Raw genomic sequence first — 26,248 nt, forward strand, 5'->3', positions numbered from 1 at the left:
AATTCCTTATAATTGCTTAGAATAGCATATTACTTTAAATTCATATAATTGCTTAAGAACTCCTTTTCAAATATCAGTATTACCCAACAGTGCCTTAATATCCCTTAATATTAGTGAAGAATAAACACACTTCAATGACACAGGAATAATTGAAGATCCAATGGAATTCAGGTTGGGTTGAGTTCCAATGATGCATGTCACAGTGGGGAAAAGCTCAAGGACTGACGTCCTTCCTAGCTCTGACATTCGCTGGTCTTGTGATTTGGGCTGTTGCTCAAACTGTCTATGCTTCATGTTTCTCAAGTATAAAACTGCAATAACATCTGACTGCAGAATCACTGTAAGGTTTTATAATTGGGTATGCGGAATGAGGAAACAGAGCTGAAACCTACTGTTGATATTCCTGCTATTTTTCCCTTACTGCCCAACAAGCTCACCTCGACAACTGCTTGGAAGAGATTGCTCCAGCCAAAATTCAGACCCCAAAACTGAGCAGAACAAGTAAATTGCAACACTTTATTGTTTTGTGCTGGAATCTGTGACCTAGACTTTTCTTTCTTACCTTCTGGGATCCCCGAAAGTAAGACAGGAGTGTTCGACACATGGGCAAAAGGATGAGGCTGCAGTTGAGGTTAAGAACAGATGCGGAGGCTCTGCTTAGACACAATCCTAGCTGAACAAATGAGGCAAGAGTCAGAACACTGCAGAAAGCAAAATAAACTGTAAGCATCCTGACCTGGACAGACATGTCGCAAATCTCACCCTGCTCTTTCTTAAGGTTTATGACAAATGCCATCTTTCCTCAGGAGTATTGAATAAACTCATTTCTTCTCACTTAAAAGCCCTCAAGAAAACCATTTCTGTCTGCTCTACACCACCATAAAGCTTAGCACTCTCATTCCCACTAGTGTTACAATCATTTAGTGCATTCCTCCTGTGCAAGGTCAATTTCCTGTTTTGTCCTCACTGTATTCTTCTGGGTGTTGAGAACCTGACAGTCTCAGTATATTAGTCACCTTCACACTATGGGATGTTATATCCTTTGTGTATTGATAAGGTCACATGAATTTAAAAAGCTTTTTTTTTCACTTTGTTCTCCCATGGAACCTTCTCAGCCTCAGTACAATGAAGCTCTTTTCTGACCCAAAATTTGGAGATTCCACTGTCATGTTTCCATTGTTTTCTACATCTGCACCATAAGAATTTGCAACAGCACATCTCTTAACAGTATTTTCCATCATTTAAATTTTAAATTTTTTACAATTGCATACATTTGGGGGTACAATATGGTGTTGGATTATGTGTATATGTTGCAGAATAATCACATCAGTCTAGTAAAATACCTATCACCTAAAATACTTACTGCTGGTGAATATTTGATGTCTACTCTTCTTACTACTATGCAATATACAATACATTAACTATAATCTACGTGTTGTCACCAAGACCCGTTTATGTTGGGGGATGTTTCAGAATGTTGATGTTTTCAGTACCATTTTTTCATTTGGTTACAGCTAATTTAAGAAATTTCAGAATAGTATGGAAGCATATCAGCAAACACACTTATCTCTCATTATTCTTGACAGTTTAGTACACTATGTTCAACACAGTAAATCAAATCCTGTAATTCTAAGAAATAATTGATATTATCAGCACCATTCTCCCTAAAAAAAAAAAGAATATTTTATTTGAAAAGTAGAGTTACAGAGCGAGAGGAGAAAGATCTTCCACTTGTTAGTTCACTTCCCCAAATGGCCACAATGGCCAGAGCTGCACCAGGCCAAAGCCACAAGCCATGAGTTTCTTCCAAGTCATTCACATGGGGACAAGGACCAAAGTACTTTGGCCATCTTCCTTTACTTTCCCAGGCACATTAGCTGGAGATGGATTGAAAGTAGAGCATTAGGACTAGAACCAGCACCCCTATGGGACACTGGTGCTGCAGGAGAATGCTTAACCCGCTCTTCCCTGCTTGGCATTCGTCAACAACAATGTGAGTAATCGTGGAAGTAGATTCATATATAAGTGGCTTGGGTCACCCTCCACTGCCTCCCCAGACCATCTGCAGGAAGGTGGATTGGAAGTTGAGCAGCCTGGATTTGAACTGGTATCCATTCAGGATGCCATTGCCATGGGAGGAGAAGTAGCTTGGTAAACCACCACATTGGCCCCTATGTCTGCATTTCTGATTCAGCTTTTGATTACTATATACCTCAAAAAGGCAGCACATTGTAGCTCTCAAAGGGTAGGTCTCTGCCACCCATATGGAACATCCAGACTAAGTTCTTGGTTCCAAGCTTTGTCTTGCCCCAGTCCTACCTATGGCAGGTATGTGAGGAATGAGCCATTTTTAAAGACAGATACATACCCACACTCACACCTACACACTGACACACAGTGCAAGAGAGGGATAGAAAGAGGGAGATCTTCCATTGCTGGGTCAATCCTCAAAAGCAGGCAACTGCCAGGATTAACCCAGGTCAAACCAGAAGCCAGGAACTCCAATCACGTCTTCCATGTGGGCAGCTGGATCTCTAGCCACTGGGATGTTATCTGCTGCTGTTCAGGTGCCTTGGCAGGCAGCTGACTCGGACTCAGAAAAGGGAAATAGGAACTCCGATATGAGTGTGGGCATCCCAAGTGATAGCTTAATCCAGTGTGCCCAAAAGCATGCTCCAAACAACGTTATCCTCAGTCACTATGTTTGCAGTAACATGTTAAAATAGCAATGCAGAACTAAAACACTGAAAGAAATCTCTACTTACATCATGGCATTCTGAGAAACTCCATGACTCATAATGTAAGTTTTATTCCCAAAGGCCAGTATGAGATATCAATATTTATTCTAATTCATGGTACTAAATCATTAAAAGTAAAGAATTTAAAGCCAGATAGGTCTTTTATGATACACTCAGTCAAGTAATTTAGTATCTGTATGACTCTGACCAAGTTATAAAATCTCACTCTAACGGGACATAAAGTATTAATATATTTTAAAGTATGGTTCTTACATTGATCATTCTGACAGCACAATTAATATAGATATGAACAAAAATCTACTCATCAATAATTTTTTAAAAAACTGTTAAATTTGAAACTTAAAATCTAAAATTAGAAAAATTAGTAGGATCCAGCATGGTAGCCTAGTGGCTAAAGTTCTCACCTTGAATGCACAAGGATACCAACGGGTGCCAGCTTTAACCCCAGCAGCCCCACTGCCCATCCAGCTCCCTGCTGTGGTCTGAGCAAGCAGTGAAGAATGGCCCAAACCCATGGGACCCTGCACCCACGTGGGAGACCAGGAGGAGGCTCCTGGCTGCTGGCTTCAGACCAGCTCAGCTCCAGCCATTGCAGCCCGTTGCGGAGTAAATCAGCAGATGGAAGATCTTCCTGTCTGTATATCTGAATTTCCAATAAAAATAAACAAAACTTAAAAAGATAGATAATCTTAAAAACTACTGAAAATTCTAATTAAAAAACAAAAAATAGGAAATAGCACTGATTCACCCAAATTGAATATAAAAAGATAAAAGATAGTTCATAGAAAATCCCAAAAACCTATCAAAATTAATAGAAATTTTAGGGAGAACATACTGCAGTGGCTAAACATATGTGAAAAAGCTGACTTATTAAATAATTAGCACAAAGATTTTAAATTGTTTTTAAATCAAACAAAAGATATACAGGATTTGTATATAAAAGTAAGGACAAGAAATAAAGAACTAGCCTGAACAAATGTATGGCATAACATTTTTTTCTATAGGAAGATGTAATATTCTAATGAGGCCAATCTCTCAAAATTGATTTTGAAATATAACGCAACTCTAATCAAAATGTCAAGAGTTTTCTTCAGGTAATTTGGCAAGTTGATTATAAAATGTCCCTAGAAATGTAAAACAGCAAAAGGGAGCTAAAACATCATAAAAAAGAAGGAAAGATTTGCTTTCCACTTTACACAACATTTTTTTAAGATTTATTTATTCTTATTGAAAAGTCAGATTTACAGAAAGGAGACAGAAACAAGATCTTCCATTCACTGGTTCTCTCCTCAAGTGACTGCAATGACTGGGTTGGGCTGATCCGAAGTCCAGAGTCAGGAGCTTCTTCTGGGTCTCCAAGGTGGGTTACAGGGTCCCAAGGCTTTGGACCATCCCCCGCTGCTTTCCCAAGGCACAAATATGGAGCTGGATGGGAAGTGGAACAGCCAGGACACAACTTTTTTACGATCTAGTAATTTACATTGTGTTTTTGAATATAGATAAATGAGGCCAATAAAACAAATAGCGGATCTGTAACGAAACTACATGTATACGAAACTATATGATAAATATGTCAACCAGATTGGGGGGGAAGAGGCTCTTCAGTAAAGTATTTCCATACTATTTTTGCATACGGAAAAAAATAAATCATGTCTACTACCCAGACATTAGTAACTAAATGTCTAAGGACTTACAAATCAAATGCAAGATGAGTTTGTGACTTTCCGACATAAGCATAAATGAGAATGTCTCAGGATGTAAAAAGTTCAAAATGAAGCAAAACAAGCAATACATTAAAAATCAATCAAATTAATTTTTTATTGTGGCAGAGAAATGAGGAACCTAAATGCAGAATAAATATCATCTCTTACACAGTGAAGAAGAGGAAAAGTACTTAGCTATAAATTATCACTCCAACTCCAATTCTTGGCTCATTTTTGGATATTCATTAAATTAGAGTGGGCATAATTAAAAAGTGTTTATAAATAAACAAAAGTCATGTATAAATCAATAAAATATAGTAGTGTAACTATTAGTATTTAATTTTATCCATTTAAAATAAACAGATGTGTATGTAATGTTCATTCAATGCCTGTCAAATGGCAAGAACTCAATAAATGCTAGTTATTAGTAATCACGGAAACAATATTCTCTGAGCCCACATGGAATACAACATCCCAAGTAGCCATGTGTCCTTCAAGCTAATCATAACCATATTGCAACCTATGTTCAAAGAATCCACTTCCTTTAGCATTGATGTAACTAATTTTTTTGGTGTTTTTCTGGCGTTTTAAGCAAAGCTCTCATCTGTTGTCTGGTAGCATTTGTGTTCTTTTTGTGAATCATAAGTAAACAAAACATGAGGTCACATCCTTACACTTGTCCCAAAGTAAGCATAAGCAATCTTATTTTAAGGATACTAAGAAACGCGTGGTTTACATTTTGAGTTTCTTCATGCACTTAAGATTCCCAATCAAACCTTTGGTAAGATAGCAAGCATGTCATGCAGGGCTTATTGTCAGCAGATGAAATATTGTTTCTAAAAGGAAAACATGGGAAGTCATTTTTATCAGCAAAGCAGTCATTTTCATTGGATGATACAAAGTAAGCAATATGCCCCATTGAGCTATTTCTATTTCATGAGTTATAATATCTTAAGGACTATCTAAATAATGTTAAATATAAATTTCTTACCTCAAAAAGCAAAATTATTTCTACATGAGGGTAACTGGATTTTATTATTTATCTATGCCTCCGGAGAAGCACAGTAATTCCCATTTCTTTTGACCTTACATTTAGCATAGATGAAAATTCTAGCTCAAGGGATTTAAGGTAAAAATTTTGTTCACAATTCTAAAGAAGTAGAGCAACAAGTTCTTCAAAAACATCAGTTAAAATCTGTCACAAAATTTATGATCTAAGAGACTCACATCCATTTCCTGTAGGACTCCTTTTGGGATTCACTGCTTCCCAGAAAATCCTTGTTTCTTTACTGTGGTTTGTTGCACTTCTGGAAGTGTTTTATGGTTGTATTTACACTATAATATACAGTAATTTAATTCAAAGTGGTTTTATGGGATAAATGGAGTTTATTTTGACATTCCTATTCTTCCTGTGATCCTGCAATATCCAACTCAACACGTTACCAAGGACCCACATCCTTACACATTCTTCAAACTCACAAGATTTTCACTAGGTTATCACAGTACAAATTCCCTTGTTTTGAGCAGAAGAGAGTAAAATCCAGACCAGCCTACATTCAAGAGACACAATTACAAGAAACAATGTATCTGCTACTACAGAAGTAATACTCTGCTAGGTAACACGTTTGCTTCCTGTGTTCTTACTTCATGAAATTCATCAGCTTCAGCTACCTCAATTGGCCACCAAAAGAAAAACTACTTCCCAAGGTGAACGACCTTTTATCACTATCATTTCATCAGCTTAGTTGTCACTAGATGCCACTCTTTTGTTTTTGTTTTTCATGTTTTGGCTCCCCCCTGTTAAGGCCTACCATACATAATTACCTGAAAATTTTACATGCAATTTTTCAACCTATGAGTATATTTTAATTTTTTAATTAATTGATTCACATTTGAAAGGCAGAGAGATACAGAAAGATCAACAGCAATAGATGGACATGTGCCCATTTTTAAACTAAATTGTCTTACTGCTATTAATACTAAATATTTTTACTACATATTCTGTAAATGAACGCCTTGTTTACTAAATAGTTTGCAAACAGTCTACCCTAGTCTGTAGGTTGTCTCTTCACTCTATTGTTTTCTTTAATGCACATAAGCTGTCAATTTTGATGTAATACCATTTGCCAATTTCTACATGTGTGACAAGTGCTTTTTGCCCATATCCTTCAAATCTTTGTCTAAATCAGTATCCTTAAGTTTTGTACCTATGTGGTTTTTTAGTAAGTTTCAGAGCTTCATCTCTTACATGTAAGTCATTGATGGATTTTGAGTTGATTTTTATATAGGGTGAAAGCTATGAATATCCATCAACATTCATTGAGAATCATTTGCTTTCTCCAATTTTTGCTCTTAAAACCTGTTTTGGGCCCAGCGGCATGGCCTAGCAGCTAAAGTCCTCGCCTTGAACACCCCGGGATCCCATATGGGCGCCGGTTCTAATCCCGGCAGCTCCACTTCCCATCCAGCTCCCTGCTTGTGGTCTGGGAAAGCAGTCGAGGACGGCCCAATGCATTGAGACCCTGCACCCGCGTGGGAGACCTGGAAGAGGTTCCTGGTTCCCGGCATTGGATAGGCACACATCGGCCCGTTGCGGCTCACTTGGGGAGTGAATCATTGGATGGAAGATCTTCTTTTCTGTCTCTCCCCCTCTCTCTGTATATCTGACTTTGTAATAAAAATAAATCTTTAAAAAAAAAAAGAAAATCAGTTGGCTACAAGCACACTGACTTAATCCTGGATTTCATGTTCTCTTTCGTTGATGTATGTGTCCATTTCAATGTCTGCCCAGTGCTGTTGTAGTTACTTTCACACTGTACTGAGATTTGACCGAAGTTGGGTGTTATGTTCCCAGCTGAGTTTATTTTGCTCAAGATTCCTTTGGTTATTTGGGGATTTCTGCAGTTCCGTGCAAATTTTACGTTGTGTGTGCGTGTTTTCAGGAAAGAATATTATTGGTATGTTAAAAGAAATTTTACTGAATTTGTAGATTGAATACATGGATAGTTTGAAAATTCTAACATTCATTCTTCCAACCCATAAACATGAGATATCTGTCAATGTCTTGCATTCTCTTTTATTTATTTTTTGTAATTTTCATTGGCAAGTTTATGCACTTTTATGTAAATCTATTACTAGATATTCTACTTTTGGAGTATTGTACATAGGTTTTCTTTCTTGGTTTCTTTCTTGTGGGATAATACTATATAAAACTGATACTACTGATTTTGCAGATGTCTGCTATAATATTCCTTAATTTATCAGTTCTAACATAATACCCATTGATTTTCATGTTGTCTGACAACAGGGGTAATTTCATTTCTTCTTTTATCTTTTGGATATCCCTTATTTCTTTCTCATCTTCATATTTTAAGATTTCTAACACTGTATTTGCAAAAGTGTTGAAATGGACATCTTTATGTTGTTCCTCATCTTAAAGGAGAGACTCACCTGTTTTTGCCTTCACGACGATGTAGAATGTAGGAGTCAAGCACAGCCCTCGTTTTGTTTAAGTGCATTCCTTCTACACCTATTTTTTTAATTTTATCTTGAAACAATGGGGATTTTGTTAAATGCTTTCTCTGTGTCTACTGAAATGATCAAATGGTTTTGGTTTATCCTTCTGTTAGTATGATGAACTGCATTTGTCAATGTGCATTATGTTGAAATGTCCCTGCATCTGTAGAATATACTCCATTTGATCATGGTGTGTAATCTGTTTTAATGTGTCGTTGCATTCAATTTGCTTGAATTCCATGAGGATATCAATTTCTCTAACTGTTGACACTTGTTTTGTGACCTATTGTATGTCCTATCTCAGAGAAGGTCCGATGCACTGCACCTGCTCAATCTTTTATATCAATCAGATGTAATTAGCCTGTAGTTTGACGGGTGTGCAAAAATTTTCTTTTCCCAATTTATATTACAAGTGTGAAGACAAGGCAAGTTGATGGTGCCATGAGGTCCTAAGGCTGCACCTTTATGTGAGGTGCCTCCGTGTGGCTCCAGATGTATTCCTGAGTTAATCTCGGTTCCTCTTCCTTCCGGGATGCTCTTCTACCTCTCCCACTTCATACAGCTAATGGATGAGTTCTCTATGCTGCCTTGAGTAAAAATGCCATTTGTTTGTGACACCTCTCCAAGGTCCATATTTCATCCCTCCCTCTTATAAGCCTTCAAACACCCCTCTTTTTCATTTGTGATGACACATTTAGTGCATGTTTCTTACTGCTTATTTACACTTTTCCCCCCATATCTCTCACAGATCACTTTTTTATGTCACAACGGTTCACATATTTATTCAGTTTATCCCATACAAAGTTAATCAGTAGTAACACAGCTAAGGAATAACACCCAAGCTACTGCTTATCCACAGGGACCTAAAGAAATACAGGGTCAAAATAAAGAAAACTATTCCTAATAAGGACTCTTTGTGGAAAATAGGCTCTGAGCAATGAAAACCAAAAGAAAGTAATTATGAGTCAGATACATAAAGACAGCCTCACAAAGTAGTTTACATATATTTTCAGTACACTTGTAGGCACAGTTTATTGTCTATGTGTCAATCAAAAGTGACTTTAGAAGTAAATCAAAATTATTTTATAAGTCAAACCTAAAGTCCTAATTAGAATGCTTATTTTGTATCACTGAACACAATAATAGAGAAATACTGTTAGAAAAAATGGAGATTCCATGAGAACAAGATTTTTCTTAAAATAAAAAAAAATGGGGGCAGGTGTTATGGCATAGCAGGTAAACCTGCCACCACATCAGGATACCAACATCCCATGTGAGCTCCAGTTAGTGCCACAGCTAGTCCACTTACAGTCCAGCTCCCTGCTGATGGCCTGCAAAAAGCAGTGGAAGACGGCCCCAGCATTTGGGTTCCTGGCATCTACCTGGGAAACCTAGATGAAGCTGCTGGCTCCTGGCTTCAGCCTGGCCCAGTGCTGGCATTACATCAGCTTTTGTGGCCATCTAGGGAGTAAAATCAAGGATGATGGATCTCTCTCTCACTCTCACTCTCTTTCACACACACAGCACCTTCTGCTGCTATGTGTGTGTGTGTGTGCATGTATACAATTTCTCTCTTGAATTCTAACTTTCAAATACATTAATAAACCTATTTTTAAAAAGAATTTTAAAATGCCATTTCTGCACAGGGCTATTTAAAAAACTAACTTCTTGTTTTGATAAGCTTTCACAAAGTAATCAAAATGAAGAATATCTCATGAGCAATCAGAAAACAGCTGATGATAATTGACATGATTATTTCCTTAAAAGAAGTCTTAAAGCACTAAGTCAGTGTTCTTGTGGCATAACCAATAATACATGAATGTCCCTTCATGCCATCATAAATTATCATCATTCCAAATGGTGCCCCGGAGACCTTGAATTATGAAGTAATTTCTGACTCAATTTGACCTCTCTTGAACAAACAAAGAGCATCTCCAAAAAATGCTGTGAGTTCTAAATTCATTCTAAAATTAAAATTCATCTGGTAGGATATTATTTTTTGTAAGAGAATAAATCAGACCACCATAAATACAGAGTCCATCCTGACTTTATATGCAGATTTCCTTTTATTTAATTCAAATATTTCTTATCAGTTTATCCTTGATCCTTTAGTCTATCCTTTGTTAAAAAAAGTTTTATCCATTTTCAATAATAAGGTTTTTTCTTGAGAACATAAGTCAAAGGGGCATTTAGCTATCACAGAAAAAGAAGAAAATAATGTTTTAATGTGGCATTTCTATCTCAATTTTGCCAACCTTTTCTGTCCTGTACTAAATCCCTAGCGGGCAGAAGTAATTCACTTCTGGATTATGTGTCTATCCAGCAAAGTTCAATATCGACACAAATGGGATTTAAAATTGCATATGAGCATATCAGGGGTCGATGCTATACAGCATACAGGTCACCAAACGGAAAGACAGGAAATGTATACCACAGGAAACATCTATGAGTTCTACCAAGGTCACGTCTCTCTAGAACCTAGAACCAAACCAGTAATAAGCACTACTTTCGATTCCTCAACAAACAGTTTCTGAAGAAAAACATACCAAGCTAAAAGGGCTTGACCTCACTGGCAAAAAGCATTGATGGAATGGAAATATTTTTTCAAAAAAATAATTCAACTATTAAATTACTGTTCATATCCGCAAATCCCTTATCCTTCACTTTTTCCTAAGGCACAACAACACAGGCTCAAGAGCTACAATCATTCGACTTTCTACCATTGTTACGCCTTCCTCCTTCTACAGAAATAGCCATGCACAGGGAGGAATAGGATGGTTGTATTTGAAAGCTAACACAGCACCTTCTACTGCTCACAACATGGTTATAGCACATCTGATTGCAGTTACAGAGTGTTTTGTTACCTCTTAGCAGTTCTCCACCAGAAATAATCATTCCAAAAGCTTGCCTCATTTCCTTCATCTTCAACCATTTTAAATTTCTCAATATTACTAAGAATTAACATTCAAAACACAGTATACAAAAAGCGTAAAAAAAACATAAATGTAACAACAACATCTCTTCACCTAATTAGAATTTTAATCAGACCATTCATAATGACAAAGATAGATGATTAGATATAGAAGGACAGATGGGTGGATAGAGTTACAAGGTAGGAGGAGGAAGAGATTTTCCATTCACTGGTTTACTTCCCCAATAGCCACAATGCGAGGTGGGTTAAGTGTTTACCTTCAGTGCTGGCAAACCATGTGGGTGCCAGATTGACTCCCAGCTGCTCCACTCTCAAGCCATGCAAATGTGCCTGGGAGAGCAGAAAAAGATGGCCCAGGTCTAAGGGTTCTTGCATGCAATGGGGAGATGTGGGGAGAACTCCAGGCTCCCAGTCTTGGACTAGCCCAGCTATAGCCATTGAAGCTATTTGGGAAATGAATCAGTGGATAGGAGATAACTCTCCCTCTCTTTCTCTCCTCCCTCTTTGTCTTTCAACTGAAAATAAATAAATCTTTAAAAATATGGCCACAATAATCAGGGCTGGGGTAGCCTGGGGTCCGCATACTTGAAGCTCTTTCACTCTTCCTAGACGCATTGGCAGGAAACTGGATGAGAGGTATAGCCACAGGGACTCAAACCAGAACTCTGATATAAGATGCTAAGCTGCAAGCCTCAAGGGCCCCTGTACCGCAATACTAGTCCCCATGAGGACATACATTAAAACTCATAAAGGACATGGTGATTTGATCTAGCATTATAGACGTAGATGCCCACATATCATCGCAGAGCTCATTGGTTGTTTTCCACTCCTAACTTCAACTTCCTCTTAATGGAAAGCAGGAGGTTGTGGTGATAAGGGGAGAGAGGGACAGGAAAAGGATGGAACCCCTATGCAGGTATATCTATATTAAGAGGGAAAGACAAATATTTATTTATATTTTTAAGAAATTAGATAATATTTCAAAACCATTAGCAAGGATTTACAAGTAGATCTCAACTCTGAAACATTCTCAGTGGCAAAGATGTCTCCTGAAAGATACGAATATAACTTGTCATTAAAGACAAGGAAATTAACACTTTTGGGACCTTTTACTTATTTCTTCTTCATGGTATTTATCCTTCCATTCTTTCCCTCACCAAAAAATTCCTATAAGAGAGACATCAGGTTGGGCCCAGCACGATAGCCTAATGGTTAAAGTCCTCATTTTGAATGTACCAGGATCACATATGGGCACCAGTTCTAATCCCCCAGTGGTCCCACTTCCCATCCAGCTCCCTGCTTGTAGTCTGGGAAAGCAGTCGAGGACGGCCCAAAGCCTTGGGACCCTGTACCTGTGTGGGAAAACCCAGAAAAGTCTCCAAGCTCCAGGCTCCTGGCTTCAGACTGGCTCAGCTCCAGCTGTTGCAGCCACTTGGGGAGTGAATCAGAGGATGGAAGCTCTTCCTCTCTGTCTGTCCTCCTCTCTGTATATCTGACTTGCCAATAAAAATAATTCTTAAAAAAAAAAAAGAGAAAGATTAGGTTAAAACTATGTCAAGCTAAACATAGGTTAAACTAATTATCATCTTAAATTTTCAATATTAATATTTTTATCAACTCTATTTAAAATGAAGGGAACTTGGGCTCAGAAGATTTTCATAATTAATTATCTAATGGTATATCTGTTAAGAGACTTCCGCTTAGATCAATTTGTTTCAATATCTCTGTTCTTTTTACCATATCATTCTTCCAATACCCCAGAATTTTCACAGACATAACTACATTTGAAATTTTAGCTAATTGCTATTTCACACCAAGGAAAAGGTAATAGGAGACAGTGACAGTAGGTTTTAACAAAAGTCTCAATGAATGCCATAGAGGACTTCAACAAATTTCATTTACATAACATCTATGACTTGAACAAAACACATTTTCTTTTTTCATCATGGCACACTCAAGATTTAAAACAAAACAGTCTAAGATCACTTCTTTCAAGCAAACCAAAATAAAGAAAACCTTGTAGATTCATGTTAATTGTCAAAATAATTCTTTGAATATTTTGACTTGATTGATGCTTTCATTAAAAAAAAAAGTACAATATCCAAATAGCTGAGCAATTCGTTAAGTAATGGAGTACAGAGTCGAAGTCAATCCCAACATCACAGAAAAATCCCCTGAGATATAACAAATAGAACAGAGACAGACAAAGCCCAACAGCAAATATCATTTCTTAAGTAGAGGTGGAAAATTCATGTTGAAAGTCTACATTTTTGTGGTGTAATATGAGTCATTGTTTTCCAGTTGTAATCCATTAGAATAGAACACTGATGGTATTGCTCAGTTTTCCCTTTCGATATTCTGAAGTTTGAGAAGAAAGAGGAAAAGAAAAACATACTCCTCACCTTTTGATCACAGAGTTCAACATACTATACAAATGTGGTTGGGATTCACACTTTTTCAAGCAAAGGAATTACCAAAACTCAAGGACCAACGTAATTTATCTGACTACTGCTTAAAGCCCTTGTCTATAGGCCTCTGGAAATTTCTTTTTACTTGTTGAATATTATGTTTGGCAATACATGAAGCCTATGATTATAAAGTAAATTGAAAGCATGCTATAGCAAACATTAAAGGGGAAAAAAAGAAAAGGAAAAGGGCATGCCAAAGAAAAGAGAACAGAAGCAGGGAAATAAGTTAATCTTAGAATTGTATCTATGAGATACATGACATGCTTCCTTTACGTTAACTTTTTAAAAATGAATTTAAAACAATAACTTGACCAAGGAAAATCAATCAGATGTAAAAGCACTCCAATGTCGTCATCTCATTATAATTCTCAGCACTTCCTGTTTTCCTATTCCACAATTCCCCATCCTTTAGGTCTCTTCATCTACCTTGAAAGCCAAGTTCCCATGTGAAGCAAAACAACATGGAGTTTACTTAGTGTAGGATGTGAACAGGAAAAAACCAGTAAGAAAAGGCTTAATGTGGGAAAAAACAACTTAGCAAAGAGAATCGAAAGTATAGCATGAGGACAAAAAGAAAGGTATTCAGAAAACAGACATTCCAGATCCTTCCAGATCGACCGCAATATGAGATCATTTTCCATTTTAAATAAACATTTGAAAATCCCATCACAAAGAACAGAATCAGAGGGCAGTCAGGATAGGTCATTTTTTAGTATGTCTTACTCTTTGTGTTTAATCTTTTTTTTTTTTTTAACCTCAGTTACTTAAATTTTTTTTACATTGAGTAGGTCATGGATTTCTTGTTTCCTTAAATCAGAACTCCAACAGTTTTGATTTTTGTTACAGATCTTTAAAATTTTTCTAATTTAAGAAAACCTAAAAATGTAATTTTTCTGTGGAGTCGTATATCAGACATTCACACAAAAACATTGAGCCCAATAAAGTTTACCTGTTCCTCATGCTATCTAGTTTTTCTTTCAATTCTATTACCAGAAGTGAAACTACTTTTCACAAAACACTTTTTCCACACACACATAAGTTTTCTTACATTACAAAATTATACTAAAATGTAACATCTGTAATTGGCTTTTATACATTAATGTCATTATTAAGAAAACCATGTCAAAAATCTTCAGGACATCCAGCACCATAAATGTAGAGATATTGGATATTCAGGTGTGAATCCTAATTAATTTTTCACAAAGACATATTCTTTCATTGCTCTCTCCAAACTTTCCTCAACAACCTCTGAGGAGCTCAGCAATGGTGCCCCGGATGGAGCAGTAAAAGCAGATGGAACGGCAGCAGGCAGAAGCAACACGCCACAACCCTCCTTCACAACTGTGGTGTTCTCAGCATAACACTTGGCTATCGGGTGCCTTCAGCATGTTTTTCTCGGTTATAAAATAATGAAGTAAATTATTGCATAAAGCTGTGATGGATGAAAAGGTAGGAAATGCAAGAAGACATCTGGTATCTAAGTGACCCTCTGATGCAAGGGGAAAATTACTTAGAAATTGCATTCTTTACCTTCATCTCATGAACAGATTTATCCTGTAGAGTCATATGGAAAATGAAATAAATTCTCCCAGGAACTCCATGTATTATCAGATCCATTGGAAGATATCAGTGCTATTATTATTATTTAAGATTCACAACAATCTCATAACTTAGGTAATATTTTTGTTTGCCTGTTGAAAATTCCAATGCTCAGTGAAGATCAACAAAAACATTAATTCATGCCTTTTTAGAATGAAATGAATTCTACTAATTAAAGCCAAGTTGATTAGAAAAACAAAATTGTGCCAATGACAAGTAGCATCACATCACAGCCTTCTTTCTTCAAGAAAGATGAGGGAAGCAGCCAGAGTTCAACTAAAGGAGCGAAATTGCAATGTTCCACTGAACCAGCAAACATGCAACCTCCTCACCAAATATGTGGATATTAGGCACTCCAGTGAGCAATGTAATACCAAAACAAAGGCTGAATCTCCCTGACCTAGATGCCATCTGCTCTAAGCGCTACAAATTCCTAGCATTTTTATGTCTCTAAATTACTTTTAATGTTCATACTTGAAGACACAAATATTTTATAGAATTACCATTTAGTGCTATTCAAAGAATTAATATCAAATACTACTATTTATTTATGCGAAAATTAATATTTGCTGAGTACACATGTATGAAATGCTAAATATTTTATTGTTTTCTCATGTAATCCTGACAAGCTGTCAGCGCGGTTTAAGCCCTCCTGTTTAGATTTCTCTAATTTAGAGCAGTAATTTGCCAAAGTCATAAAGGAAAAGAAATATCTAAGCTATAATTCAGATTCATATTCTTATAGCTCCAAAGCACAGGAACTTTTCAATAATAATTTGTGATCTGCTTGTCTCTTGAGAATTATCTAGTCAATCTGAAAACGAATTTTTGTGATAAATGCAATGCTTAGCATCATGGACATAAAGGAACAATAAGCAAGAGTTGCAAGTCTTACTATTTACATTGAATTCACACTCAGTCCCTAAAGAAGATATTTTACTACACTACTTTGTCAATCAAATGAGATAAGTGAACTGGAACAATCCTGAAGGTTGCTATGGCATTCCACAGTGCTATAGGCTGTTCTCCTTCCAGGCGGAATGCTCCCTAAGGGAAAACACTTGTAACAACTAATACTGAGACTACTGTTACTGGCTTCAGCACTGTCCAAGGTAAAATAACGCCTCAAAATTCACTGTGTTCTTCCTCTGGGAGTCAGTTCCATGAAGTAATACTCATTATGACAAGATCCAAATAATTACAATGAAATACTGATACTCCTCCCTCTGGGGTGTTATTTTTTTTTTATTTTCTTCCCTGAGATCATGGAAGGACTAAAGCACTGTGTATGAGCAATGTTCAAAACAGTGTAGGGTGGGGCTAAGACTCAAGTTCTAAAAACAACTTGTCAGGAACATCACAGCACCTTTGTAAATGGGCCTGGGAAGGACTGATACACAATGCCATTCCGGAATACTTGTGTTCAGCTGGACTTCTGGCATGAGGAGGATGTAACTACATGAAAATCAAATTAATTCTTTAAAACTCAGGTTTCATTTCCAAAGGACCATGGAAAAAGTTGATATGCATTACAGGTTGATTTCTTCCCATATCAAATTGGTATGTTGAAGTTTTTACATGGAGTGCCTGAAAACATGACTATAAATGGAGATTGTCTTCAAAGAAAAAGAAAGTCTTTGGATTGGGCCAAATTCCAATATGACTGCTGTCCTTGGAACAGGAAGATATTCATGAGAATACACACAGACACACACACACACACACACACACAGAAGATCCTGTAAATACAGTGGGAAAAGACAGCCATCTACATCACAAGAGAAAAGCCTCTGAAGAAATGAACTCTCCCAAAACCTTGACGTTGGATTTCTAGCCTCAAGAACTGCTGAGGAAACAATTTTCTCTTTTATTTCAAGCCACACTGGAAAGTTAATACAATAAGCATCAGTTGAAATAAGACAATCTAAATCGGTCTCATCTTGAAGAATAATCCCTCTACCATACTCTTACGTCTGTCTTAAATCAAACACTTGTTAACAGATTCAAAAGCCCACAAAAGGATGGACATACACACAACATCTTACGGTAGGATAAGAACCTTAGATAAGAGTGAACAATTTCAGGTTCTGACACTATCTGCCTCAGAAACTTACAAAAGAGTTGCAAGCATGGTTTTTCAATGTCAGGCAGATGTGGGCTCAAACCGGGAAAAGTTATCTAATGACTCAGTTTCTCAATTCTATAAAAAGTGATAATTCCTGTCTTCCAAAGTTGTTAGAAGGACTTAATTAAATATAAGATCATATGAGATTATAAACCATCCAAGAGCTGTGTCTGATCCAATACTCATTCTTAATCAGTGGTATGACTTAACATTCCACTGGTTTGGGCCTACCAAAATGGCAAATTAATATGGTTCAATCTAATATTAATATTGCATGGAAGCACAAAAACATAATGGCTCAAATAAAACGTTTGCCAATAGATGAGTGGATGTCAAAACATGCACAATGGAATACTATTTTGCCTTGAATAAAAAAAAAAGCAATCCTGTCATTGGCAACTGCATAGGCAAACCTGGAGAACATCATGTTCAGTGAAATAAGCCACACAGAGATAAATGTCACATAATCTCACTTACAGTTAGAATCTAACAAACTAGAACAGTAGGTATCCAGAACTGGGGATGAAGAAGTTGAGAACTGGAACTAATAGCAATATATTGCTTTGTTGAAAATTCCTGATAGTAAATTTTAGGTATTCTTATCAGAAAATATGAGCATATAAGATCATGCATGTATAAATTACCTCAATTGAGCCATTCCACAACACACACATATTTCAAAACAGCATGTTGTACATGATAAATGTATATACACACACAATGTTTATGAAAAAAATAATAAAACAAAAAAGAATACATGCTCTGCACCAGAGACATCAGATATTAACCTGCCTCTGTTACTCACTGTAAGTTAAAGAACCCTTACAATACAGTTTCTCAGCTACAAAATAAATAATTGAATAAAAATATTGGTCCCACATGATAGATGAAACAATAAAATAATCTGCTCACAACTCTCTTTCATATACAAAAACAGATACAGAATGTCAAAAATTTCATTACTTACTGGCCTAAACAGATAATGGCATTTTCCAAGACAGTTGGACATGTTATTATAAAGCCTACAACAATATCATAATAGAATGCAGCAAAGATGTCCTAATCTTTTCATCCCGATGATTTGAAAACAAATATGTCCACATCATACAGCAGAGTATATAGCTCTTGAAGTCAAGAACATGGGTAGTTCTCACTGATTTTAACCTGCAACACTATCAAAACTATTACTCAGATCTGAAAATCTCTGAGAGTCGTCCCTACTTAAATTCTATGCTGTTTTGAATGGCATTAACAAGATAATTTTAGCCATATACAATAAAGACATCTGTGCTCTAGGAATTGAGCTCCAGAATTCTGATAGTATGAAAAGAGAAATACTTTAAAATAAAAGTTCTCTAATCTCTTAACAAATTTCTGAGACAAGTGCAAACAACCACAATACTGCAGCATATTCTATCTGAAGAAAAAAATCAATAACTGTCCTTTACTTCCTAAATTGCCAAAAATGCTAAAACCACTCTTCTAAAAATGAAACGCCAGTGGTCTGATTAGTTTAAGGGTTAACATGTTCGTCTACATGCACACACAGCTGTTCATTATAGCAGTCTAGTATCAAATTAAGAGGATCAATAGACCAAACAGTGGCAAACCATTAATTCACTGGATGATGGTGAGCAAATAATTTCGGCTTCATTTTTCTATTTTGGAAAGCAAGAAAGAAATTTAATTTAAAGTATCAAGTTCCCTTCCAAATATAAAATGCTTGACATCACTATTATAAGTAAATGAAGAATGTAATCTCATTGTTCTGTTTTAGAGAATGAGGAAGAAATCCAAGTAAAGATCTCAAAGTCCCCTTCCATTTCCAAACTTCAATGAATTGCTATGCATTGTAACTAGACAAACAATATAATGTGACTTCATCCAAGTAATATAACTCATTTCACCTAACAGGAGGCAAATATGTTTTCATTATAACATGTGCTATAATTTCATTATGTTCATTATATTTCATTATAGCAAATGTTTTTCAAATAGCTTTCTGTAAAGATTAAGGACTAACAGTAACACATGGCTAAGAATATGCCCTGCCTAGAGAAGGCACATTACATGCCTGGGCAGTTCTAGGTAGTGATTTTATAATCTAAGCAATGCAACAGTTAATGATCAAACTTCTTTAAATAGCCACAGAAAGCATATATCCTTTCTCAGCAGAATCCAAGCTGCTTATCCCACTATGAAACCAGCACTGACTAAAATCTTAGGTCCATTTGTCCAGACTCTGCCCATCTTAAAAAAATTCACTTGACTTGAGATATTTGTCTCTGCAGAATGGTATGATATAACTTATTCGGGCTCTGAGAGGGTAAATTGGTTAATGTTTCCAAGGGTGATGACTGACCAAATAAAGATCATCACTGTTATTTCACTAGGAAGTTAGAAAGACTCTGAATGCCTGTCATATTCTTCCAAATAACTGAAGTATCTCAGTAAGAATTTATAATTGTGTATGATCACTGGACACATTTATAAAAAGAGCATTTGTAAGAAAAAGCTGAAAAATGAAATCTCATCACAGCACCAAAAGAATAATTAACTTGAAAACTGTACTGTATATATCTATGCTAATTTGGGAAGAAACAAGATATAAAATTAAGAAACACTGAATCTGGTATCATAAAATGCATTTTCCTCAATTTTATCAATTAAAATATCAAAAATACAACTCAAAAATAGGTGCATATGAATACGAGGGCTTCAGAAGAACTGCTTTGTAAATTATCACAGTATTTCAAAAAATAGCAAACATTTTCTCAGGGTTGCTCACAGCACGCTATCCTTATACACTAAAGTATATATTAACTATATCTTCTATTCCTTGAAGTTACATAAATATTTCATCTTAAGCAATCAATGAAGTCCTATATTAAATGGTTGTTAGGGCTGATATAGGAGTTTGAAGTTTGTTTTTTGTTTCTTTGGTTTTGTGTGTGTGTGTGTGTGTGTGTGTGTGTGTGTGTGGTTTTGTTTGGACTGCACAAATTAACTCAGACACTCACCAACCATAACCATATGACTTCCCAGTGTCAGTCACTCCAATCTGAGAAGCAATAATAGTGATGAAAACTCCTACTGAAACACAGCAACCCCATGTTATTTTATCGTCCAACACTTCAAATCTTACTTCCCTTGCCAATTATTATGTGACTTTTTTTACTCCTTAATTTTCCGCTCAGAACCAAGAACTAAAAAATGGACACTCCAGATATGTGTGTCTTTTCCCTTCATTCCCAAAGGCTCCCCTTTCAGAACACCCAGATTAGGCATAAATCAGAGATTTTCATAGTTTGACACAAAGAACTATAGCCTCAATTCACTATCCAAGAGCAAGCCCTGTTTTGTGGAGGAGGACAAAGATTACTATCTATTCTGATGTATTTGTCCTGGGTCAGTTGGTGTGTTGACTTCTTGGAAGCTTAAAGCAAAATGATGAATGCCCATGGTCAGGAAAGCAGAATGGATCTCCCAATATTTCTACTTGTATTTTCCAAAATAGAAGCTCTTAGTCATAGCGACTGTGTATGTGAAATCTGTCTTCAACCACCAATGAACCAACTTTTTAGCCTTGCTAATCATATCATTTTAAATCTAGATTTTAAAACTAGCTATCATTTGTTCTGGAGAAATATTTAAGCATGTTTGGAACAACTTTAGCATGTAACCATACTTTTTCACTTGTAAATTTTATAAAATCTAAACAAGTTCAGGTACTTGTGATAAAAATAAAAAGGTTAAATTACAGTGTGTTTGAAGTATTAAATACCTGCCATATTCCAGATAATCAGAAGGGAAATATTTCACTAAGAGAAAAATTTAGCCTTGTGCTAGTATACCCATATCCCACATTAGAATGCCTGTTTTTGAGTTCAGCACCTGCTCTAGTTCCTGACTCCAGCTTCCTGTTAATGTAGAGCCTGGCAATCGTGAGGATGGCTCAAGTAACGGAGTGCCTGACACTCACTTGGAAAATTTGGATTGTTTCCAACTTCCAATGCTGGCCCTGTACCACTATCACTGCAAGCACTTAGGGAAGGAATCAGCTGATGGAAGCTCTTTCTACTTATCTTGCTCTCTAACACATATTTTAGAAATAAATATTGCCAGTTTGGACCACATTGTTGCAAATGGCAGAATTTCATTCTTTTTAATGGCTGAGTAGTATTCCATAGAGCCATGTGCCTTAGTTTAACAACCTAGGCTGTTTCTATGTCTTTGCTATTGTGGATTATGCTTCCATAAATGTAGGGATTCAGGTTGTTTTCTCATATGTAGTGGTCCCAACTTGAAACCATTATGCTCAATGAAATAAGCCAATTCCCAAACGCATATTATATGCTCTTTCTGACATAAAACATCTCTTACTGAAAATACAAAACAAGATATTTAGGAGCTCACACATATATTCTCATTAACAGTCTAATGGAGACTAGAACACTGGGCAACAAAGAAAAGAAGACCTGCAATAAAACTGTTAACTATACTTTGGCAACAAGATCCTAAATTCTCTAACATTGCCTACACCTACAATGTCATGACATACCTGAACAGCAGAATGCTGGATTTGTGACTGTAGCAGAAAGGCTATATTATTGTAAAATATAGAAGATACTAGGGAGGGGAGAAGGAGGAGGAAGGAATAGAAAGGGAAGGAAACGGAAGGGAGGAAGCCCTGTACATACAAAACTGTATAATGGAAAACAATAAATAAATAAATAAATATCTCAGCAACTGCTAAGTACTGACTGTGTCAAAATGATGATGCTTTGTGAGGCCAGGGTCACAGAGCAGAAGGCATGCCCACTTCCTGGACTGCATTTCACAATTTACTGTCTGCACATACTAGATGTATTGGCGGCGCAAAGCAAGACCTTGGAATAGCCAAGAAAACCAAAGTGGAGAGTGTTTCCCTTCTGTTTTTCTGCCAAGACCTAGGGGAGTGGAGGCTGTGACCATGCTCCCAGAAGAGAATTAGTTACTTCACACTCTCATTCAAGACACCTGTCATCAGCCAAGATACCTGGATCCCCCCATGACTCTCCCTAGGTTCATGACTGTGAGGAAAAAAAAAAAAAAAAAAAAAAACAACTTAAGAACCCAAGCCATTTCCCCTAAAGCCAGTGGCCATTTGACACTCCATTTCTGTACTTCTTTGTGGGTCAGTGCTATCCTATCACTTTGCTTTAAAGAGAGTCTATTACATCTACACTTACTTCTTATCACTTTCTTTCTTTTTTTTATTTATTTTTATTGGAAAGGCAGATATACAGAGAAAAGGAGAGACCGAGAGAAAGATCTTCCATCTGCTGATTCACTCCCTAAGCAGCATCAACGGCCAGAGCCAAGCCAATCCGAAGCCAAGAGTCCGGAGCCTCTTTAGGTTCTCCCACAGGGGTGCAGAGTCCCAAGGCTTTGGGCTGTCCTCAACTGCTGTCCCAGGCCAAAAGCAGGGAGCTGGATGGGAAGTGGGGCCACAAGGACCAAAACCAGCACCCATATGGAATCCAAGCATGTTCAAGGTGAGGACTTTAGCTGCTAGGTCACCGCACTGGGCCCTCCTATCATTTTATTTCAACATTAAGCTGTGGAAAGAACCCACTTAGCTTCGCTGGTAACACTTTGATCTCACTTGGTTAAATTATATATTCAATAATACCATGGATTTCTTCTTGCATAGTTAATTGCTGCAAAGAAATTCTGAATTATACATGATTTGTATTCTATTTAAATACAGAAGTATTGACAAACAGTAACATTAATCCATAGTATCAGTATTTGAAATTGGCCAGTGGGGCATTGTAAAATAAGGAGAAAATACAGTGCATAAAAGCTGAACTCAAATCCTAGCTCTGAAACCAATCCTCCTACGGCATTTCAGGAGTAAATCAATGAATCAACAATTGACAATCTAGTTCTCTTCTCCTGCCTTTCAAGTAAAATGTGAAAACAAATAAAACTCGAAATAAGAATATTTTCCCAGTTTAAACAAATGTATGTAACATATCAGGCATATCAAAGGTATAAACAGTTGAATAAGTAATTATTTCATAATAGAAAACAGGTATTTCAGGAAATTACCAAGAATCGATTGTTTCTCAAAGTCTTTGTCTTTTACAAATAGGATATATTTTGTGGCCCCTTCCTGCCTACAACAGTAGTCCAATTTTGTTAACACTCTACATTTTACAGATGAATGAAAACAACCTTTGTATTCTATGCTGTTAAATGTTCAGCAAATGGGAACAGTTTTTCTATTTGTGTTTTAAAGTAATATAAGCAATTTAATTTTCAGAAACGCATAATGATTTTTACAAACCTGAAATTAGCCTACAGGAGAACTGCTATGTTCTCTTCAGGACTTGTAAATGTATACCATGGTGGAGCTAAGTATTTGCGGATGCACTGCTCTGAGCCATATAATTAATAATTATTACAGATATGGAAGTCAGCGCTATAATTTTGCTGTTAATTCTCTCATTGCTGTATTTCTTTGCAATATGAAAAGTGTAGCCAAATTTATTCTATGATACAAAACCAAAATAGCAGAATTAGAAAAGCCCTAATACAAATAACATCAAATGTTCATTCATTAAGTAATCAATAGAACTGTAGCTGTTTTTATACTAAAAAAAAATACAGAATACAAAATGGTTTAAAAATTCAAGAGGTTAGTATTTGAGCACAGTGGGTTAAGCCACCACCTACAACACACACCTGATGTCAGCACCCATTCAAACCTCAACTGCTCCACTTCTGGTCCAGCTCCCTGCTAATTGCCACAGAGAGCAGCAGAAGTTGGCTCAAGCTCTTTTTTTTTTTTGCCACAGTATTTCTTTTATTTTTTAGATTTACTTATTTTCCTATTAGAAAAGCAGATTTATAGAGGGAAGGAAAGAGAGAAAGATCTTCCATCCCCCGGTTCACTCCCCAGATGACCACAATGGCTGGTGCTAAGCCGATCCGAAGCCAGGAGCCAGAAGTATTTTCTGAATCTCCCACGTGGGCTCAGGGTCCAAGGACTTGGGCCACGCACAAGCCGTAAGCAGGAAGCTATGACGGTCCAAGTACGGGTGCAGGCCCTTGGGGAGTCCTCAGCCTCCCACGGGAGGGAGGGCGGGATGCTGCTGTTCCTCCCATTTTCCAAGTGGGAGTGCACTAAGGTTGGCGGAGCGGTAAGTGTCTTATTCCAGCTGCTGTAGCCCCCACAAAGTGCTCTGTCCAGTCCAGTGCAGACTTGCCAGCCAGCTTCTCCACAGTCCTAGGAAGCTGGTGGCTTCCTTGGCCTTGGCAGGTGTGTTCTTTGAGTCTCCAGGGAGCATAAGTGTGATTTGCTCCTAAGGGTCCAGGGCTGGGGCAGGGGAAGGGGCAGACCTGGCACTGCCTAGTCAACTGCCAACTGCTGTCCGGTGCCTCTGAGCTGTCCTCCGGGTGGGCCCTCTTTCCCACCACCACTGAAACCCCCTCTCTTGTGCTTGCTTCCCTCCCGTTCTCCCTTCCCTCCTTAGTCTGCGAGTCCTGCCAGGAGCACCTCGTGGACGAGTGCCCGAACCACAGCCCCCCTGTGTTTGTGTCCGACACACTGGTGCCCATGCGCATTGCAGATCGGGCGGCCCTCACCATCCCACAGGGCATGGAGGTGGTCAAGGAGGCCGATGGCTCAAGCTCTTACCTTTGGCCTGGTCCAGCACTGGCCAGTGCAAGCATTTGGGGAGTGAACCAAGAGATGGGAAGTATCTATTTCTCCCGCCCTCTCTCTCTCCTTCTTTTTTCCTCTCATCACCTGTCTCTGTAACTTCAGATTTCAGAGAGATAAATCTTTGGAGGAAAAAATTCATAAGCAGTAATTACTCTGAAATGGCTATTTTGGAAGGCACATTTCATCTTTCAGCATGACGTTGAAAAGATGAGAAGACTACTGATTTCCATAGCGAGTCTTGATAAATTGTTCAATCCTGACTCAAAAGCTTAAAGATCAACATATTATGGCTATTGGGTTTTGATGAAAATTAATTTATAATGACCTGACTTTTTCAATCTACTCTCTGTCCTTTTTTTTCCTAGTCTTCTATTTCTTCCATCTTTAAAATGTTTCTTCATTTCCCTTTGTACAATATTTATCAAGGCTGTACTATGTGCCAGTAGATCTTGAACCTTGCTAACTTGTCATTTTTAAAGGTATTTGTTTGCTTAGGAGGGCAGAAAGGAGAGAGAAGGGGAGGAAAGAGGACTCTCCTCTGCTATTTCCCTCCCAAAATGCTCAAAACAGCCAAGGCTGGCTGGGTCAGAGCCAAAGTTGGACAGTGGAAACTCAGCCCAAGTGTCCTGTGTGACACTTGACAACTCCCTTACTACAGTCATCACCTCTGTCTCCCACCGTCTACACTGGCAGAAAGCTTCAGTCAGGAGCCAGAGCCAAGAATCCAATCCCAGCACTCAACGAGGGAAGCGAGTATCTTCTCCACCAGGGGCTAACTTTCTACCTCCACACTGTCACCTTCCTTAAAGGAAGCACTGAAGTAGAATGAAAATAGACACAGGGAACATATTCCCAAGAGTTTCCACTTTCCATCCAGCTCTATTTGTGGCCTGGGAAAGAGGAGGAAGGGTTTGGCCATTACACTTGTGTGGGAGACCCAGAGGAAGCTCCTGGATCCTGGCTTTAGATTGGCTTAGTTCCAGGCCTTCCAGCCACTGTGACCATTTGGGAAGTGAACTGGTAGATGGAAGATATTTCTCTCTGTCTCCCTTCTCTCTGTAAATCTGCCTTTTCAATATAAATAAATAAAATGAGCCTTACATCCCATTTCCAAGAACTTTTTGAAGTTTCATTGTGTGTCTGTATGTGTGTGTATAATCTTAATCACATTTTACCTATCATCAAAATAAATCTGAAATTCACATATACAGCATCCAAGTTGATGAATTCAAACATAATTATTTTTTAAAAGAAGTGATTTTTAACTTATTCTATGTCCGTTAAAAATCCAAAGTTCAGACACTGCTTTCTAAGTTATTGCAATGTTTCCAATTTTAAGATTTTATATTAACACAAATACCACTTAATCCAGAGAAAATTTTGCCATCTTAACTTTCAAGAGCTTTTTCCAAGTTCAAGTTATATAATAGGT

The 26,248-nt window shown here is 37.3% G+C and overlaps 1 protein-coding gene across 1 annotated transcript in view; it reads right to left on the reverse strand.

The window, feature by feature from the left end:
• Positions 1–26,248, reverse strand: part of NOX4 (NADPH oxidase 4) — a 124,364-nt gene that overhangs the window by 94,485 nt on the left and 3,631 nt on the right. The window contains exon 3 of the mRNA XM_004589813.2: positions 563–673. Coding sequence (XP_004589870.2) covers positions 563–673 — 111 coding nt within the window. The remainder of the gene's footprint in view (positions 1–562; positions 674–26,248) is intronic.

This window comes from Ochotona princeps, chromosome 4, assembly GCF_030435755.1.
Source record: "Ochotona princeps isolate mOchPri1 chromosome 4, mOchPri1.hap1, whole genome shotgun sequence".
Lineage (NCBI taxonomy): Eukaryota > Metazoa > Chordata > Mammalia > Lagomorpha > Ochotonidae > Ochotona > Ochotona princeps.